Source organism: Zingiber officinale, chromosome 2B, assembly GCF_018446385.1.
Source record: "Zingiber officinale cultivar Zhangliang chromosome 2B, Zo_v1.1, whole genome shotgun sequence".
Classification (NCBI taxonomy): Eukaryota; Viridiplantae; Streptophyta; class Magnoliopsida; order Zingiberales; family Zingiberaceae; genus Zingiber; species Zingiber officinale.
The window spans coordinates 85962912-85983405 of record NC_055989.1 but is presented as its reverse complement, the minus strand read 5'-3'; the positions used below and the strand labels follow the sequence as shown (position 1 = coordinate 85983405).

Sequence of the window (20494 nt, the reverse complement as noted above, 5' to 3'; positions counted from 1 at the left end):
CTCATGCTCAATATATCTGAGTAAAGAACAAGTACATTATCTTCAAATTCTAGTGTTAATGCTAGTCAATATAAGTCCAGTTTTTACATCAATTAGGCAACCAAAACTAAAAGATTAAGTGTGCACTACCATGTGCAGCATATATCATTCATTAGATAATTACATTTGAATCTTTATTAAATCAAAGCTAAGAAAAAAAGTATCAATACTTGAGAATTAAGCCAAATCAGATAAGTGTCAATGAAAAAAGGAACAACTCCTTATTTGAGAGTAATTTATAGTGTTGAAGCATGGCAGCAGTAGTACATGAAAATTTATTTAGGAATAGCCTTTTTCTAAGGCAACACCCATTTGTAATTGACAAATAAATTACATAGGCTACTATTTCATGTTTAATGTATCTTGTAAACCAAAATCTATATAGTTTACCTTTAAATTACAGAGAAGTGTTTATAATGTGTTTGAAATTGGAACCTTTATCCTTTTGTGGTATGATTTTTGAAAAGCATCAATTCGTATTAGAGCCTAGCAAAGAAATTATGCTAGATAATGATTATTATAAAATAATTAGTGATTTGGTAGCTACTATTTTGCATGCATAATCCTAATTGTCTAATAGTTGCTCCCCAACAACACTTAGTGTACAATTTATTATTGTATTATTGTGAGAAAAAATTATTCTAAAGCTTATTTAATTTAGTAACTTATGAAATTTTAAATCAATTTCCAAATTAGAGAGTATAAAATAATCTACGAGGAGTTATTTGAGCCTTTATTTTGCATATTACTTTGGTAGTGGAAAAGCCACAAACAAGGTATCCACCTCTAGATAAATCGTACCATTTTCACACTCATTCAAATGGGTGACCAGAAAGAAAGAAAATTAAATTTAAGCTTAACTCATCAAGGATAAAGATGAGACAAAAGATTCAATTACTCCTTGCTAATTGGAAAGGATGTCCAAAGAAGAAGAAACTATATGAAGAAACAAAAAATATGAGTAAACAAATTATATGAGCAATAAGCACAAACTATATGAAGAAACAAATTTATTTGTCCTAGAAAAAGCCAAATGTGTTGTGTTTCTACAAGTGCACTAGGCAAACTCAATTAACTTACCAGAATTCACAGGCCTGAAGAGCAACTTCATCATCAGGGTCTTTGTTGGCTTGCAAGATAAACTCAATTACATTTCTCAAATGGGGCTGTAAGATTCAAGACAAAGTGTAAGTTAGTTCTGATGACCCACAAAAATGGAATAACAACAATATCTCTAGTGGATTCAATAAACTTTGAGATTCTGAAGTAGGAATCAAGACAGTTTACTTAGCATTAAATCAGCAAACAGCACAACAAAACTAATAAACCAAGAAAGGAGAACAAACTCATGGCTTAATGTAAAATATTTTGTATAATTAGCATCCACATTTCAATATGTGCTACCATGCCATGGTGTGCCAGCAGAAATGCTAATCCTACTATTTTATAATTCCACAACATCTTCCCATTGTGATGTTTGTCCAAGATAGAATGGCAAAAGCACACAACCAATATAGGCAAACAATAGAAATATGAACAAATCCACCTGAAAACCAAATAATTTTTTTTTTACATACCTCTAGGAAGGATGGTCGAACTTCTATAAGTTGCACAAAGGCAGAACAAACCTGTGTATCAGAGAAAACAAATACAAATCGGTGAAAGATCAAAATGCTTAAGGTAAAAATACAAGCACAGAGAGGTGAAAGATCATAATGCTAAAGGTAACCAAACAAGTGATTTTATTTACAACATTCCATGTGATGACAGCATAATCTGATCTAAACAAATATGGGTCCGAATTTAAGTTGAAAAGCATGCACTGATGAGCAAATAAGATGTTGCTGCAAGAATGTTATCAATGTGATGCATCTTAAGCCCAATTGTTATGTACTGTTCTAACACCTTATCATCTATGACTGAGTTTTATAAATCTTAATGAGAAATAAGCTAAAGCGTTGCAAGAGTTGATAGATAGCACACCAATTTTCGGACATCTGCTGAAGGATCTCGAGCAAGATGAAATAGGCCTTGAAGGTACTGGTCCATGGACATAAACAAAGCCTGAATAAATGATTCAAACTAGGTTAGGGAAACTTCAACTAAGTCCCGCATTGCAGAACAAGAATGTCATTGTATTTCACTTACTGCAGGCATGGCTACGATAAATTGATTAATAGAACCCAATGATAGCTTCCTCAATATAGCATGTGGAGACTGAAAAAACTGTGCCAGAGACAAGAAATGAACAAATTTTTAATTGTTGTCCTAGTTATTGTTACTCATAGACACCTACAAACCACTTCAAGAGAGTAGCTAAAATTACCTGCAGCAATCTGGGCATAAAAATATTAATGGGACGCTCAGATAATCCAGGAGCATCTACATCAAGTTCTTCAGGAATGTCCTCGCATATCTGCCATGACAATGTAATAATAACTTTCAAAAATAAAGTCTACAACACGCTACAAGATAAAAATTGAAATTTGATAAAATCAACAGTTTGTTTGATCATCACAGTTTTTTTTCATTTTATCCTTAAATTTTCCAAGTTATTGATATCTCAATTCCAGCATGTTTTTTTGTTTGGCATAGATGAAGTTGCATAAGAAAATTTACCAAACAAGACCATTCAATTCAACAAAATAATCAAGAGAAAAAAAATAGAAGTTAGAGAATGATTGCTAGCTAAGAATGTTATATTAACACAGATGTACTTTTAAGCAACATCTCTATCAATATAGTGCTGTCAAAGGATATTAAACAGCCAAAGATTGGTTTGTCACTCAGAAGTGCTCTCAATAAAGCATGTCAAAGAATACACATTGCACAAAAGAAAAAGGATGAGAATAGTCAAAACTCAAAAGAAACATTTAGAAAGGTTCAGTTTCAATTCAATAAGAATAAGCAATTAAGGGTGGGAAAACTGTGGTTGTCCTCAATCATTGCATTTTCAACCAACTGCAAAAGTAACTTTATAAAGTTTAAAAAAAAAATCTGTCAAGTGCAATTATAAATTATCATAACTCCACAAAAGATAGATGATTGTTCCTGTCATGACAAATTGAATCTCTAATTAGATCCCTGGTCTACATTTCCTCAATCCAATAACTCAACCATGATTCTATCTGAATTGCACTGCTAAAGTTTTGGTGCATTAGATGCAGCTGGTTTTATTGATCTGGAACTTAAAAAAACTCTTGCTTGCTAGCATTGACAGAGATAGGTTAAGTAAATGATTATGCCAATGAGAACTTAAGCAACAGTAGCCTCTGGGGAAAAAGAGAAAGATATAGTTGAGTTATCTATTTCCCTTTTGCAATTGTACTATCTCAGTACATTATTTGTTATCTTGTAAAATTTTCTAGGGAAGTAATATTGAACTTCTTATGGAATATTTGTCAGCAAACTAGCTGTCCAGCTTCAGTGAGTTATTTTAGGGCAAGAACACTAGTCAAACTAAGAGATATGAATTTTCCAGTTATGATGGTTTACACAAGTGAGTCTTATGTGAACATTGATCCTAGACACAGTATTTAGTGATGGCAACTTTGGCTCTAACTTGATTTGGGAGATGAACGTAGCAAAAATGTCAAGTAAGAGTGGCAAACCGTTTGATTTTCATGGTCTAATGATGATCTGAGTTAAATATAAATTAAGTTACTTCAGAAAATTTTGATAACACAAGTATAGCAAACAACTGAGTTAGAGGATTGAGGCAAAGAATCCTACCTTGTAGATAGCATCCATGGCACCCTCCATATGAATAAAGTCATTACTAGCCAAACATTGAGCAAGAACTTGTAACAGTTCAGGCCAACCAGCAACTCTCTCTAACTGAACAAGAACGCTGATAACAGTACCAACTGTAGATCGAATTGTCCTATCTGATGCCCCTAAACAAGGCAACAATTCTGATTTTATATATTGCCGATAGGAAGAAGACAACGAGCTGAAAGTTGCCCTGAGATTGTTTTTCAACAGCAAACCAGCAGCTTGTCGTACTTCAAGTGATTTGCCCTGCTTTAATTCAAATATAGAATGCCAACCATTGTTACATGCATATTCCACAACAACAGAATATTAAGAGTATCGAGGATAAATTATAAACTGCAATGTCAAAACAGCAAACAAAGACTGAGAAATGGTGAAGGCAAATGCAAATACGAGTTAATGCTATGGAGCACATCACCAAGGAAAGAAGTGAGGAAATAATTAAGAAAAAAATAGAGAACAAGAAATCAGAAGACAATCATACAAAAGACTGACTGAATGTTGCAAGACAGAAAAGTTTCATGAACTTACATAATACTGAAGTAATATGGTTAATGCAACCATTGATAACTAAAACACATAAAATTGATCTGGAACTACCTAAATCTAAGCAATACATATGATGTAAAACATGCCAGCGTGGTTTTGGACTGCCCCACCTTTTTGATCCCTTCTCATTTTACTTTCAGAAAAGCTGACCTAATTCACTTTACCCGGAGGAACTAAAATAACTATATGAGCTCACCTAATCAAGAAGCAGATTCTGACTATATATTACCCAAGGTAACAATTATTCTTACATATGACAAGTCAAAATTCAACCCCACTTGGGATCCTCCACAAAAACCCTTCAATATATAAGGACTAAGATAACGCTATGTGCTCGCATAATCAAGGAGCAGCTTCTGACACAAAATTTACCAAGCTAACCAGTATTCTAGTATTGGATAAGTCAAAATTCAATCCCAATTTGGATCCTCCAGTAGGCGATAAAAGCAATGGAGGACAATAGAATAGTGTCCGTAACCCCAGACAAATCACGTTAGAATGATATGTTAAGAATCCATTCCTTCGTCTAACACACCTCTCCGCCAGAAAAACGCGCTAAAACCCTTCAAACAAAAACACTCAAACCGCTACGAAGGCAAATAATACGCAGAACAGCAAAAAAAAAAAAAACGAACGCGGGACGAAAGGAGGAGAGAAGACCTCGGCGTGGGCGAGGATAAAAACGAGATAGTTATTGAAATCAGGAAGCTGGTTGTAATGCTGGAGCTGTTGCAAAATCCTGGATTGATCGGAGTTGGGGGAGATGTGCTCCTCCAGGAGGGCGCAGATCTCGCGGAGCCCCTCCTCTCGCGGCTGCCACAACGCCGCCGCCGCCGCCATCGACCTGCTGCCTACTGCCCAACGATGCCTGGCCGATTTAGAATCGATCGAGTTTGTAATTGGGAGAAAATAGAACGATAGCCGCGACAAATAAATAAATAGAAGGAAAAAAGAAAAGGCAAAGAGCGACACTGATACGAATCGAAAACCCCAGCCGAGAATAGAAATGAAGAGCCAGGGGCCACATGATAAAACTTTGAAAACTTGAGGGGGCAAAATTATAAGACATCATTTTCATTTTCGCCCGTGATTATTGAAAAATTAGAATGATAATATTTCAGTAATAAAATAGAAATGTGGTTGGTAGTTTAACATAAATAAAATTAGGAGATTTTTTTTAATAAATTACCAATTCTTATTTCTTTTTTAATAGAAAGAAAGGGTTTCCGAGAATTTGTTGTTCTCCGCTCCCGTTACAGCCGAATCCATAAGCAGGAGGGATAGTCGTAGAGAGAAGATGCAAGACGGCGACGATTTAAGCATCGAGGAGCTCGCTTCCAATCTTTCTACTTACAAGGATCAGCTCCGCGAGGTCTGATTTATCTAATTCCTGCAATTTTTGTTTCTGGTAGGATATTTTTGTCTCCAGACACCGAAAAATGTTATTTTGATGTATGTGCCTCGGATTTCGGTGGATCCTGTTTGTTAGGTTTTATTATTTTGAAGAAGACTTTCTGCTTCATTTTCTAGGGTTTCTTGATGTATTTCTGTCCCAGATTTTTACGTACCAAGATTCTACTGATAGATTGGAGAGAAAAAGAACGTACTCACTGGAAAATCCTTGATTTGTAGACCTTTGTCATCTTTTGATGCACTCAAACGCAATCAGATTTGCATAATAAAGTGGTGAACGCAGTTGGAATGATAAAGGGTGTCTGGAGTTAATTTGTTGATCAATATATATAGTCACATTAGTGAAGGAGCCTAGTGTTTCAGGTTCCTGAAAGTGAGGGGAGTTGCAAAGTGTGAAGTACAAGTCTAGGTTCCGCTTTAGCAATCAAGCCTTTTGCAAGTGTTTATATAATTGCATTAGAATATACGGTAAAGCCTTACTGTTCATATTCCCCCAATTTTATGAGCGCTTCTATCTTTTATTTTATTTTAATCTAGTTCGAAATTTTTTTGGCAAATTTCTCTTGAGTTTGCAAGTTTTGCACTGTTGACTGATACAATGATATGAAAACCTTATTTTGGTACTTAAAACATTAATTATCTAGATGTGCTTATGCCACTACCCTAGTACTATGGAAGACCCAATGCATATTCTACAACCTGTCTTGCATCAATTCAGAATAGGGGCATGCATAATCTATATATTTAAGGAGCTTCATCTGCTTAACTGAGCAACACTAGTTGTTTCTGATGATTTTCACTTTTCAATGCATATAGTAATGCTACATAAGTTGATGAAATGAAATCAAATGTTCTATTTCCTGAAGCATATAGCTCTAAGAGAAGCACTTTGCTTTGTTTTATTGTCTGTTATAATTTGGAATCATGGAAATCAATTGAGGTCCTGCAATTGCTATGAATGCTGACATTAAATGTTTAATTGGTCTATTAACTTTTTAGGGGTTTTGTGATGAGGCAGTTTCTGCCTCTTTTTCTGTTAGTCTTCAAATTTATTAAATAGTTAGGGATTTACTTGGCTATTGCAGTGAGTTCACTTTAAATTGTTTCTTTCATTCTGCTTTAAAATATACATTTGCCTTTCTGGTTCACCGTGGATTATTATTCTTCTCTTTCTTCTTTTCCTTAAATGCTTAATTTTCTATGCTTACTTGGCCCCTTTCTCTTTCTTCTCTTCCTTAGATGCTTAATGTTCTACAATTACTTTTTGGCTCCTTTGTGTGCATGTGCTTGTTTGTCCTCTCGTTTACTTTATATTCTTCAAGCATATTTGTGATTCATGTTATTCGGTACTAATCACTACTTATTTCATTGTTTCAGATTAGAAAACTATCGTCTGATGATCCTGGAAACTCTGAATATGAAGATATGGAGAAGGAGCTTGAAGAGGTGAGCTCCACTGAAGCTTGATAATAAAATGAAGGCATCTTATCTGACTTTCATGATGGATGCCATGCTATTGACTGCTTATGATGCTATGTAGTCATTGTGATTCTTAATCCTATTATCATTATCATATAGCTAAATGAATATAGTAATTGTATTACAATTTTTGGCATCTTTTGCCATATGTTCTTTCTCAAGGTGCCATGAGATACTTCAAGGATGATAGCATGTTCTTGGTTGCATGATGTTCAAGGGTTTCGTCGAGAATTTTAGATTCTCTTAACACCTTGAAAGGTGAGAAGGGTTATTTGATTAACAATAGCTCTTGTTTGAAGAATCGGGAGCTATGGGCAATCATGACCTGAGAAGCAAAAGTTATATGTAAAAAATTGCCTTGATACATCATATTTTTATGTTGGTTCTTTGCAGGTTTTCTCTTTGATGACAGATGGCTTGTCTAGTACCTGCTTAAATCTCCTGATTTCGCATGATCATACTGCTATTCTAAGTTTGGAGTTTTAGTTCTTAATTTGTATTGTGCCACTGACAGATTCATGCTTTTTTTGGATGAAGATAAATTACTTTGGAAAATGCAGGTTATTGCTTTGACAGAGGAGCTTCTGACAACTGCAAAGCCAACAGATGCATGTCAGCATGACACTGATGCATCTTTCAGTGGCCATTTTGGTGGAACATCTCATTCCAAGGTAGCAAGTTCCTTCCTAATGGTTCCCTCCCTAACTACATCATATTGATTTGTTAGAGCCTAATCCTAAAGCTGGTTCATGCTAAATATAACTGAAAACATGATCATTGATCTTTTCCATCATTTTCTTACATGCAGACGTGAGTTTTTCCCCTTGTATATTTGTTTAAAACATTTTAATTGTGTGTTGCATTTGTGAACTTTTTGTTTATCTTGCTGTTTTATTCTTTTCTAAATGGGCTTCTTATTTCTAGGCATCATTTGAACATTCTCAACCACACGAAAGTTTTACTGTTGGTACCAAAGTTCAAGCAGTTTGGAGTGAAGATGGGGAATGGTATGTATGCTATGATATATGCAATTTGGTTATTATGTTTTTTTTTTTCAGTTGTTTCATTTTTTTCTCCTTTTTTTTGATTAGCTGAATTTTTAGGTACAATGCAATAATTGATGCTATTACTCCTAATGGATATTATGTCTCCTATGACGGGTGGGGAAACAAGGAGGAGGTATGTAAAATTCCAGATTTTCCTGAATCATCCATCCTCATCATTTGTGGATATTCTTTTGGGCAAGTCCATTATTGGTGGACAGCTAATAAGACAGGAATTTAGCACTTGATAGAAAAACCAATTTAGAGGATTAAGGAATTGATGACACTACATATTGCTAATCATCCCACATTGATTATATTTTGGCTACTAAGCATCTGCTATCTTTTTTCCTGCATATCTTTTGATGTATGTTCTTAAAGAATTTGTATATTTTTTTATCATTAAATCCTGTTAATCTTGTGTTTCTTTACCTTTGCCTTGGCATTGCATCTTTTCATTGTCACTTGGACACTTGCTGACTCAAATTTGTCTTTGGACCGCATTATATAAATATTAATGTTCTACAAGTAGATAATCATTCAGCACAGCAAAGAGATTCTGATGCTTTAAGGCAAATAGATAATTGTTATCTAGCACAAGCATTTGAGATTTTAGCGTATCTTATACAAACATTCATTTTCAACAAATCTATATGTGCATATTCAATTGTAGCAAATCTATTCGACGGAAACTTGACAACCATATTTTTTTAGTTAATTTTCATGTTATTCGCAAGGGAGCCTTGGCACAACGTTTAAGTTGTTGTCATGTGACCTAGTGGTCATGGGTTTGAGTTGTAATGCAAAATAAGACTTGATACAATAGATCCAATGTGGTCCGACGACTTTTCCCCGGGACTTGCATTGGTCAGAGTTTTCTCCTATGACGGGTGGGGAAACAAGGAGGAGGTATGTAAAATTCCAGATTTTCCTGAATCATCCATCCTCATCATTTGTGGATATTCTTTTGGGCAAGTCCATTATTGGTGGATAGCTAATAAGACAGGAATTTAGAACTTGATCGAAAAACCAATTTAGAGGATTAAGGAATAGATGACACTACATATTGCTAATCATCCCACATTGATTATATTTTGGCTACTAAGCATCTGCTATCTTTTTTCCTGCATATCTTTTGATGTATGTTCTTAAAGAATTTGTATATTTTTTATCATTAAATCCTGTTAATATTGTGTTTCTTTACCTTTGCCTTGGCATTGCATCTTTTCATTGTCACTTGGACACTTGCTGACTCAAATTTGTCTTTGGACCGCATTATATAAATATTAATGTTCTACAAGTAGATAATCATTCAGCACAGCAAAGAGATTCTGATGCTTTAAGGCAAATAGATAATTGTTATCTAGCACAAGCATTTGAGATTTTAGCGTATCTTATACAAACATTCATTTTCAACAAATCTATATGTGCATATTCAATTGTAGCAAATCTATTCGACGGAAACTTGACAACCATATTTTTTTAGTTAATTTTCATGTTATTCGCAAGGGAGCCTTGGCACAACGTTTAAGTCATTATCATGTGACCTAGTGGTCATGGGTTTGAGTTGTAATGCATAATAAGACTTGATACAATAGATCCAATGTGGTCCGACGACTCTTCCCCGGGACTTGCATTGGTCGGAGTTTTGTGCACCGGGCTATTTTTTTTTCAAATTATTTGTTTGATGGACATTCGATGTCAACTTTGATGTCATATTGTATACTCTTCATTTTTTTCTTCCATTTTGCCCTTTTCTTATCTTCTGCTGCAAATTGCAGATACAATAAATTTATATTTAACCGTGTAACATGACCAAAGGAACAATAAAGTTTGTGTGCGAGTCTTTGCAAATGTCTTGTGTAACTAAACATAACAGAGGAATGTGGAGTAACATAACTATCCTTTTCTAGTTATACTCTTTTTCTGTCTTATGATGTGACAATTTTGATTCATGATGATTGACTGATGCTACATTCAGGTGGATCCTGCTAATGTTAGGCCAGTAGAAGAGGGAGATGCTTTATTAGAAGCTGAGCGAGAAGCTGAAGCTACCAAACAAGCCATTAAAAGAAAAATTGCACAAGCTGCTATTACTGATTACCAAGCACGAACTTTACCTGCTAAACTCCGGATTGATCCCAATGATCCTGAAGATATTGTGAGTTACCTGCTCATTGTAATTTTATGGAAATTAGAACCGAGTAATTTAATAGGATTGATCCCGAAGATATTGTGAGTTACCTGCTCATTGTAATTTTATGGAAATTAGAACCGAGTAATTTAATATTTCCTACTTGGCCTTATACTCCTCTTCGACTCACTATTTTCTTCTCTTCGTTATTATGGTCTACTTTATCGGTATGTCTATGTTATATATATATTAACCTGAGATGATGTTTGTTTTCTCAAGCCAAATCTAGCAAAAAACTTGCTGTCGCCAAGCACAGTTTTGGTTTTCTTATTATTGACTCGACCTGTTTTGCTCTCTCTAATTGCGTGTGGTGCAGCAGTTTAGACATTTCTTGTAGAAGTAAATATAACTTACTGATGCGGTTCATGCCTTGTACCTCCTTGCAATGCATTCTGGTGTTCTTCCTTATAAATTGATGCATTCGAGTTTGTATTGGCAGAAAGCTGCGAAACGCAAGAAAATACATGCATTCAAGTCAAAGGTTCGAAGTGAACAGCTTGAAGTTGCACAAAATAAGCGGCAGAACTCATGGCAGCAATTCCAATCCACCAAAGGGAAGACCAAGAAGGTAAATGTGGAGATTATTTTCATTTATGGTTCCCACATCTCTATGCTTCAAGATTATATACATTTGCTTTCTGGTTTTCATCTCTGCTGTTGCAGATTGGATTCTTCTCGGGTCGGAAGCGAGAAAGTATATTCAAGTCCCCCGATGATCCTAGTGGTAAGGTTGGTGTTACTGGCAGTGGAAAGGGACTGACAGAGTTCCAAAAAAGAGAGAAACACTTGCATCTCAAAGGAGGCATGGTGGATGCAGAGGAATAGGCATCATAGTAATTATCCAAAAGGAGGGTTCAATTCGATTAGAAATCATTGACGGGACAGCTTTAACTTAGCTCGATGCTCATCTTCACTGTATTTCTCTGTTGCATTTCAAAAGTAAAATTACTAGAAATATAGGACAGCATAAGCGCTGTTTGGATATGAAAACATTCTATGGTTTCCATCCATTTTAGATTTGATCCTTGAGTGGACTGACATTTATATTCTTTGGTAGAAAGACTTGTTTAATTCCTCTAAAAACTAATGTTCTTGTAAATTTATTGTGTTTGTAAATATTAACAAATGATTTGGATGAATTAGAGGGTACAGATATTGTTAATTTGGTCTAAAATATACTCAAAATCTAAACTGTCAGGGCCACAATGCAAGCACACATCTGAATTAGTTTGAGTAGTAAATACAGCATTTTGCTAATCTGAATCCCTAACAACAAAAGATTACCTAACACGAACCCTAAATTTTAATCACAACTCCTAACAAACAAACTACCGAAACAGGCACACAAATAATCGAATTGCTTAAGTTGTCTGCTCCTTGCAGCATGAAATTGATGTCTTGGCCCTATTGATTAACCATCTAAGAGGCAGATACATTTGCTGCTTTAAGCTCTAGCCCTCTTGTTGGCACTGCAACTCGGGCATTTGTACTGTTTTATGTGCTCCGCTCGGGCAGGAGTGATCTTCACACATTTCCCATGGAACCACTTTTCGCATACGTCGCAACATATCCAGAACTCGTCGTGGGCATAATTGTCACCGCATGCACCACATAAGGTGTTCTCGTGCTCGTCTTCATCTTCCTCATCATCCGTGCTGCTGTCTTCGTCTTCCTTTGGAGGTGGTAGTATCTTTGCCACCTTGGGCTGGGACTCGCCCTGTTGAGATGATTTTGCTGTTGGAAATCTGCATATAAATTAGAAGCGACAGAGATTGACGAAAGAACTTACGATTTTAGAGCTCGCCTTTCTCTTGCTGGTGCTATTTGAGGTCTTTTCCTTGGACTGTTTCTTGGCAGTTCCAGTTACAACTTCATATATAGTAGGAAGATTATTGATCATATTAAAAAGTCGCCTCCTGTAGTAGTTGAATGTTAAATATGAAGGGGGGTTAACCTAAGGAAATAAAATAAATTCAAACTGTTCATCCAAATAATTTAATAGCAGCCATGTCTAACAAGAATAAGCAACAAAGAAATACCAGTAGAAAATCCTCTCAGTAGGATCTGCCAATATGCGACTCTTACAAGAAAAATGCTCACGGCCTTTATTAATATCATTGTAGCAAAAGGTGATTACGCTCATCCTAGATGTAAGGCCCTTACAGCTTGTCATCAGATTATGTGAAGGGAGGTAAAATCACAGGATAGGTTTATAACAGACCGCCAAGTGGCCAGGGGTGGGAGGAGTTTTTTCCCTATCATTAAGCCTCAGATAATGAAGAGAAATACAATAAATTAAGAACAGACACTATACCCAGGATTCAGCATCAATATGATTTGTGTATGGTCTAATTGTATCGCATTAAAAAACAGAACGTGCCATAAATAAGCAGGATTCAAAAGTCAAAACAAAGGAAAGATCAGATGAGGAACATTTGCATAATCAGTAAGATCATTCTTTGATTGTTGAATATCCAGCCAACATATTCCAAAAACCATGGACATAGTTCCACCACAATGTGAAAGAAAATGCATGTGTAAGAATACCTATGATGTTTGACCAACCAACCAACACTATGGAAGATTAGATTGATTGTTAAATATACAAAAAAAAAAAATGGAATGAAAGAAAAGATGTTCCTAGTTCTCTTATGGTTTGACATAGTTCAAGCCAGATTAACTTACCTGGATTCCTTGTCAAATCCAAAGCGGGCCCCAAAATAGAAGGCAACAGCAAGTGACCATGCGTCACTATGGACCGCAACAAGAGCAAGCCAGTCTTTCTCTTCCATGCCATCTCTTGCAAAGTTAATTCCCAAAGCTGGCTCAGGAAGTTCTGGAGGTACTTCTTCAGCAGGCAAGGTTACTTCCCAAGTCTCATTTGGAAGCCCGTAAAGGCATAGGTTCTCCTTCTCTGTAAATACAATCAGCTTGTTATAGTCATATTTGACACAATAAATTAGAGATGTTCAGAATGCAATCATAAATTGCAGAGATATCCTGAAACCAGATTCTAAGCTTCTATATATCCTGGTGAGAAGTAAAAAATTTCATATACCATATAGCATGACTTCTAATTGTAGCCTTGCAGGAAGCAAGACATGGTAGATAATAAACCAATCTGAATGAAATAAAAATGACATTTGTGTGTGATTATAATGGCTGAAAAAGGCTTGATTTCAGCTGAATTTTGAGGTATCTTCTAATCTCACTGTTGGAGCCTTCCAAATCCTAGGAGATCCTCAACTTCGCAACTGCAGTTTCACATATCAATTCACTAGGTATTTCATTGCCTGTCTAGCTATCCAAGCTGGTTGCATACAAAAGCCATTTGGCTCGCCTGTTATGTTAGTAATCACTAAATAATGATGTTCCCTATGGGACATCTTTGCATTTGGGCCTTCCTTCTTTATAAGTCTATTGATGCTTGATTCCAGACAATCCGAGATAACAATTTTGCAGTTTGCTATTGCTCTTGATCAGTCAACTCCACCTAGTCAGATAAGGCTTAGTTCTTGTTTTTTGTTGTGTTGCTATTGCTCTTGATCCTTGCACTGATTTTCAGTTCTTGAACCTGACAAGTCAATCACCATTCTTGTGATACCAGACTGTTCAATTTCCCAAAGTAACATGAACATTAGCCTTTTACTATATATAAAACTTAATTTGTGTCAACTGGATCACAAGTATGAAAATCACAATTTTTTGTGATATTAAGTCTTTAGGTTTATTATCTTATAATCAGGGTGTTATTAATGCTAAATTCTGTTTAATATAATAATCAATTTGTGCTTGGAGAAGAGACCTCATGCATTTAGCAAGTTAAATATTAGAAAACAAGCCTCCAGAATGCAATATAGTTACCAGGCCACGAGTGAAAAATCATACAATAAGCTTAGTGACTCAACAATAAAGATGAAATCCCTAGAAGTTTCACTTGGATTTGGGTCAAAGTTGAACCTTCATTCACACGGATAAATTGGCTAGATGATTGACTCTATTTCTTCTCATTTTTGTTCTCTTGGACATCTAGCCAGACCTTGGAGCTCTTGTAACTGTATAAAGTGTAGATTTAAAATAGAAAAATGTGAGATAACTTGAAAGAGCATTGAAAACTATTGTAGTGTGATGCATTGTGTTTGAGTGTCAGAGTTTGTCTTCCATGCAGAAAATTAGATGGCATGTCTTCATCTTCAATAAAAAAAATGATAAACCCAGCTAGCCCTGGGTCACCGGCTCGGCCCCACGGAATTCTCCCACACTCCACGAGGGTAAATCGGAAAGCGCTCGCAGCGGGCGGCCCAGAACCCCAGCATCCTTTGGTTGCGCGCCCCACCGGCCACCGGCCATGTCTTCATCTTCAATGAATAGATTCAGTCTAGTCTACGCTGAATAATGTAACTTCAACTTAATTTACTTTGTTTATGGTTGACTCTAGTAATTCTACATCTTTTGAACTTTCTGGTAATTCTGTGCACCTCAAGACTAATAATTTGACCTAACATCTTCTCAAACATCCCTCCAGCAAATAAAATCAAAAAGGTCTCAAGTGGCTGGTTTGACTATTAGCACCTATCATTACCTGAGAGTCCATATCTACCGAACTGAGTTAAGCAGACTCTGTTGTGTTTGATTTATTGTGAGAATCACAGTCATCATTGGAAATGGAAATATAATGAAATTAAAGAAGAATGATCAAGACACTAACATATTTGGCTCATCTACTATGAAAATGGAATTCATTTCCAAAATAAATTTGCATAATTTCATGTTTGGAAATCCAGCACAAGATATAACTATACAATTAATCTAATATTCTATTATATATATCAAAGCTAAAGTGCACAATTTTGAAATTGCATGTGTCTTAAAGCAATTTTTGTATATTTGTGATTTATAAGAATTATATTGTACTGAATTAATGACATGATATTACATAATTGAAAATCAGACATCACTGTTGTGCTTAATCATCTCAGTTTCTCTTTGTAAGTGTGTTCAGTGAAGCATGTATCTTATCATGTAGTCGTGTACTAATAATTTCTAGTTTGTTTTCATTCTTATCTGTTATGCATTTTTTCAGTTTTCACGTTTTTTTGTTTCTCAGGAAAAAAAAAACATGAATCTGACGAACCAGAAGACAAGCCCAAACGACAATCCTACTTGAAAACCTTCATAAAAGAATACTAATAAATCAGTTTTATTTTTATAATTCACTTATAACCACAGCTCAATCTTATCGTAAACACAATTAGACAGACTTGAGTAGTAGATGAACAAGCTCAAACAAATGGCGCTCAGCATCAGAAAACCAACAGAGGAAACGATAGAGCCCATAATCACACATAATATACTGCTCAAATAACTAGAGAAAACTCACGAGGTGGAAAGGACACTAGAATCAAGGATTAAACCCCTTGGAACTAACTGTACGGTAACCCTAACCATATCGAACTGCAATGGAAAAAAAAAGGGAGAACTTGTACCCGGGTCGCACTGCTTATAAAACTTCTCGACATCTGCATCACGAAAAACAGTAAAAGAAGAGTCAATTCGGGCGAAGGGAAAGAAAAACGTAAAAAGAGTAAAATAAAGCGGGTCCAAACTCAAAACGAAGACAGATGTCGCAACAAAATACCAGTAGTAAGCGCCTTAATCATCCCAGCTCTCCGACCCCTGAAGTCGCGGAACACCTCCTCAGCGGTGCGAGAGCTGTACGCTCCGCCGCCGGCCGAATCCATCGCCGGAAACAGGTACGAGCCAAGGAACCGCGGAATTCGAGAGGGATTTCCCGCTGGAAACGGAGAAGGGATTCAAAAGCGGCGGCGCCCCGACAGCGAAGAGGAGGAAGCGACCGGGATTTGAAGGCGGAGCTGCGCCACGTTTCTCCCTTGGGGTTTCATTCTCCGTTTGGTAGCTAACAAGGTGAACAAATTTAAAGAGACGAATCCCAGATCGGGTTTGACCTGATTGAACTCAGGTCAGATCCGAACACGACCAAGATACGGGTCCGACAGACACGGATGCGAATAGGTCAACGAATCTTTTCTTAAATTTTTATTAAAAAAAACCTAACGTGACGTCCCAATTAACCTTATTGATTATCTATGGGATGACCGATCCGGTCCTATCCTTTAATTCTGCTCCTCATTTAGAGGAAAATTTTTGTAAATACGTCGTAGTTAGGGATCGAACCGTAAGTACCTGGATGATAATCTGAATATCCTATCGTAGTACCATGCCCCAGGGACGCCTAAAGTGACGTAAGTACTTTCAGTTAAAGGATTAAAGTGATAATATAATTTGTTAATTTTAGAAAAAAAAAATTAGATTTCAACTAATTTATTAGTAGTAAATTTATTATACTCTTTCAAAAACAAATAAATATACGCCATTGTAGTGAACCGCGTGAGATCCATTTCAGATACTTTCAGAATTGTAAAATTATGTACTATCTCTTTTAAAAATTTACTATTCTTAGTTTACATTATCAAATTCCGATTGAGGCTTTCAAAAATATATTAATTTTAATTTAAAATGATTCAAAATTCTTAAATTCATCCGCCTGTTAAAAAATTCAAAAGTTAAGCTTAATATTTTTCAGATCATGGCGTAATGTGTTAGTACATAAATTCAAAAGTTAAAGTTTAATATTTTTTAAATTAACTATCATTATGATTATTCTAGATCTTATAATAAATTTGTTATAAATTTTTATCAAATATTTATAAATTTAAAAATTCAATGCTCTAAATTTACAATGCTCTGAATTTAAACTAACGAATTCAAATTTAGGTTGATTAACTAATGAAATAATTGCTTTCTAAAATGATAGTGAAAGTGAATGTTATTACATAATAAATAATATATAGAAAGAGATAATTTAACACGGATGAATGTAAATTTAAAGAACAAACAAGTAATTTGCTTAATCCAACCACAGGAAATGCAACTTTAATAGTGGGCAAACATTTGAAGAGCACGGCTATTTCGGTGTCATTGGCGCACAAAATACATGTTTAGCAAAAGTTTTCAGTCAAAACAAAATAGTCACTAGCCGAATTAACAAATCATCATGACCCATGGTCTCATTCGGTCATCACGGGTTTGTTCTCGCTCGCCTTTGGCCTCTGCTCCTTTGGCTTCTGCTCTTCAGATTTCCTATTAGGCAAAAGATATCGATTGTGTCAACTGATGTTATCTGAGGAAATCAAAACGCAAGAATGGAAAATTGTAGAATGTTGCGACACTTCCATCTGGACAAAACTATATGCAATAAACTGGTTAACAAATACTGAATATATATTCCACAATAAATGATTTTCTATCACGAAAATGCTTAGAGGGTTAAGCATGAGACTTGAAATGAAATTCGGGATGATATTTAGGTTACAGGTTCATCCAGAGTATTTGTCAGCCTTATACAACAGGCATAAAGCAGTTGAGAAACAGGAGAAAACAAGGACTGCATTCATTAGAGATCCAGATTGTCATATGCTAAGTTAACTTAAATTATGTTGTTTTGCTGTGGAAATTATATTTTATGATATAGGGATTTTGGTCCTACAATAGGATATGGTAATCAATATAAAGACCCATTTGGTTATTATGTTAAACTGAGACTTAATGAGATCATAGGGTACAAGAGTTGACCCCCGATGGCTATCACAATTTCAGAAAATAATAGAGGCGCAATAGTAAACACATCATTAAGGCCCGCCTGCTTGAGAGTTGAGTGTTAACTCATGTATCTTGTGTTGCCATTAAACTGAAAATAATGATCATCTAGTAAAAATGATTTCAGATAATAAGCCACCTTAAAAACAAATAAATGATACTATCTATATCTCAAACCATAATAATAGTAAAAATTAATTATTTTGTTTTTCTATATAATTCTTTGAAAAGCTAAATATCATAATTATCAATCCATATTTGTCCCACCTATAACACAAACTAAATGAATTATATCCCCCAATAAACCACATGAAAGAGTTTACATATCAATTAAATCATTATAAATAAACTGACAAATGCTGATTTTGGTTTCTCTATCAATTACACATTTCACTTTAATAGATTGAACTGCTTCAAGTGTAAAATCCATTAATCACCTTTAAACATGTTCATATCATCTCGACTTATTTTCTTGTATTTTAAAGCTCCAGCCAATTGCACTTAGAAATCAGTAATTTTTTTATTCATCCTCTCTAACATCTACCCCATCCATTTTAGAACTTTCACTATTGTTGCATTAATTTTTTGTATCTGTTACCAACTAAGATCTCAGAACATAGATCCATAAAGTATGACAGATCGTAGCATAATCTTACAAAAAAAATCTTTCAGCCTAAAGTAGCACTTTGTGGTTTAAAATGATTGGAATAAGACCATTTTTCAATCAATTACCCCTTTCAACTTTTGTTTCCATTTGATTCTCGGAGGAACAATTCTCAGTATGGATAAAATTGATCCCTCTAGTCCACCTACTCTACTTTTGGCCACACGAAAGAATAGAAAATTTTCTTCTTCCATTAACCTAACTCTTTCCTCTACCCTTCTCCTCTTCTTACTTCTTCTTACTTCTCGACAGTCTGAGAAAAAGCATAAGTATGAACACACCGTATCTTAAGAGAAATTTAACGATAGACCGCCAGGTTACGAGCCTTCCAATCTTACATAACTGAGCCCACGAACCACACAGAAAAATGTCAACATGGCTCGTTACCAACAACCAAACATATGTTTACCGAAGCAGCAAAAAGATCTTCAGACTAAACAAAGAGTTTCAAAGTATATTTCATCGCTCATGGCCATTACCAGCATGAAACCCAAGCCGATGTAATGAAGAAACGGAACTCCGAAGCAACGAAACCGCAAGGTAAAGAAGAGGGATAACAAAGATAAGCAACGGTACCTCTTATCGGCGGAAGTTCCGCCCTTCTGGCTAAGGAAGGAACGGAAGAGGGTGGAGTTGACGTCGTAAATCATGTCGGCGGCTACGATTAGGGTTCCTTTCCTGACTCTGATTCGAGAAGAAACAAACCGAGGCAGACCTGATAAATAGCCGGAAGTGGGTGACGGTGTGCATGTTCGAAATGGGTCATTCGACTAGCTTCAGTTGGGCCCTCGTTAGAGCCTAAACTTTTATTTAATATATCTTTTAATAATTTAGAATTGTAATAATATATGACTATGTACTAATGTATGAACATGGTGATCCATTGGACAAGGTCTCTGATTGACATAATTGATAATTGTATAAATATTCATTGTAATAGATTTGAGGATCAATTTTTAACGGATGTAAAATATTTGATGACTAACTTTCCTTATATAAAAGAATGCTATGTTATGATAAAATATCTTCGTAATTTATCTATCTGTGTATTTTACCTTGGGACTGATAATACTAACCTTAAGATGAACAATATCATCTATTATTTTAATGATGATCCATGGGATAAAAATTGAAGCAATATGCATTGAATTAGTAACCATAATATTCTTTTAAAAAAAATTAAAGAGAGAGAAGGGCGGTAAATGAAATATATTTTATGATGTTCAAATTTATTTAATAAAGTAGTTGAGTCAAGCAGAGTCTAAAGTTGTTGAAATGATCATTAAAACTTGACTCAATTTTTTTTAGCTTGAGTTTGATTAAATTTGACTTGAGCTCCATTTGTTTAAATATTAATTATCGAACTCTCAATTCAAGATTGTTTAATTATTCGAAATTTTTACATTTTAAACTTATTTGCTAGTTATTGAAATTGATAATATAAATTTGTTTGTTCATTTTGAAAATTTCTTTGTTTATTTTAGCAAGTTGATAAATATTTTATTGATGAACATGATTCAAAAATATTGTTCACAAACATTAATAAATTGAACACATATATTCAAACTTATTCATTTTAATTTAATGAATTGTTTAAATTTTTTCATTTAATTAATCTTATATGTATTAAATAAATTTAAATAACTATTACCAAGTCAAACA

At 35.0% G+C, this 20494-nt stretch overlaps 4 protein-coding genes across 9 annotated transcripts in view; 1 reads left to right on the top strand and 3 right to left on the bottom strand.

Moving 5' to 3' along the window:
* Positions 1–5341, bottom strand: part of LOC122046175 (transportin-1-like) — a 38244-nt gene extending 32903 nt beyond the window's left edge. For 2 of the 3 annotated variants that reach the window (XM_042606736.1, XM_042606738.1), the window contains exons 1-7: positions 5023–5341; positions 3772–4062; positions 2366–2455; positions 2188–2265; positions 2023–2103; positions 1617–1667; positions 1120–1205 (exon numbers count right to left, since the gene is read on the bottom strand). In XM_042606736.1, the coding sequence (XP_042462670.1) occupies positions 1120–1205; positions 1617–1667; positions 2023–2103; positions 2188–2265; positions 2366–2455; positions 3772–4062; positions 5023–5202 (857 nt within the window). In that variant the 5' untranslated portion in view covers positions 5203–5341. The remainder of the gene's footprint in view (positions 1–1119; positions 1206–1616; positions 1668–2022; positions 2104–2187; positions 2266–2365; positions 2456–3771; positions 4063–5022) is intronic. The other variant, XM_042606737.1, reaches the window with a different exon arrangement.
* Positions 5342–5576: 235 nt separating this feature from the next.
* LOC122046173 (survival of motor neuron-related-splicing factor 30-like) lies at positions 5577–11653 on the top strand. Of its 4 annotated transcripts, XM_042606733.1 has the most exons (9): positions 5661–5734; positions 7153–7221; positions 7417–7512; positions 7648–7925; positions 8179–8261; positions 8358–8433; positions 10279–10532; positions 10931–11059; positions 11155–11653. In XM_042606733.1, exons 4-9 carry the CDS (start codon positions 7773–7775, stop codon positions 11249–11251), a joined length of 792 nt encoding a protein of 263 aa, XP_042462667.1. In that variant the 5' UTR covers positions 5661–5734; positions 7153–7221; positions 7417–7512; positions 7648–7772; the 3' UTR covers positions 11252–11653. The 4 variants fall into 4 exon arrangements, with proteins under 4 accessions (XP_042462666.1, XP_042462665.1, XP_042462668.1 ...); XM_042606732.1 differs by lacking the exon at positions 7417–7512 and having other exon boundaries at positions 5577–5734; positions 7815–7925; positions 10279–10458; XM_042606731.1 differs by lacking the exon at positions 7417–7512 and having other exon boundaries at positions 5577–5734; positions 7815–7925.
* On the bottom strand, positions 11647–16402 carry LOC122046174 (PHD finger protein ALFIN-LIKE 8-like). The gene is made up of 5 exons (XM_042606735.1): positions 16130–16402; positions 15978–16010; positions 13177–13405; positions 12281–12407; positions 11647–12208 (listed from the first exon to the last, which is right to left on the bottom strand). The coding sequence occupies exons 1-5, from the start codon at positions 16230–16232 to the stop codon at positions 11936–11938; spliced, it is 765 nt and encodes a 254-aa protein (XP_042462669.1). The 5' UTR covers positions 16233–16402; the 3' UTR covers positions 11647–11935.
* A 1012-nt stretch (positions 16403–17414) lies between these two features.
* On the bottom strand, positions 17415–19565 carry LOC122046171 (wound-induced basic protein-like). Its single transcript, XM_042606729.1, has 2 exons — positions 19409–19565; positions 17415–17652 (listed from the first exon to the last, which is right to left on the bottom strand). Exons 1-2 carry the CDS (start codon positions 19480–19482, stop codon positions 17580–17582), a joined length of 147 nt encoding a protein of 48 aa, XP_042462663.1. The 5' UTR covers positions 19483–19565; the 3' UTR covers positions 17415–17579.
* Positions 19566–20494: the final 929 nt, after the last annotated feature.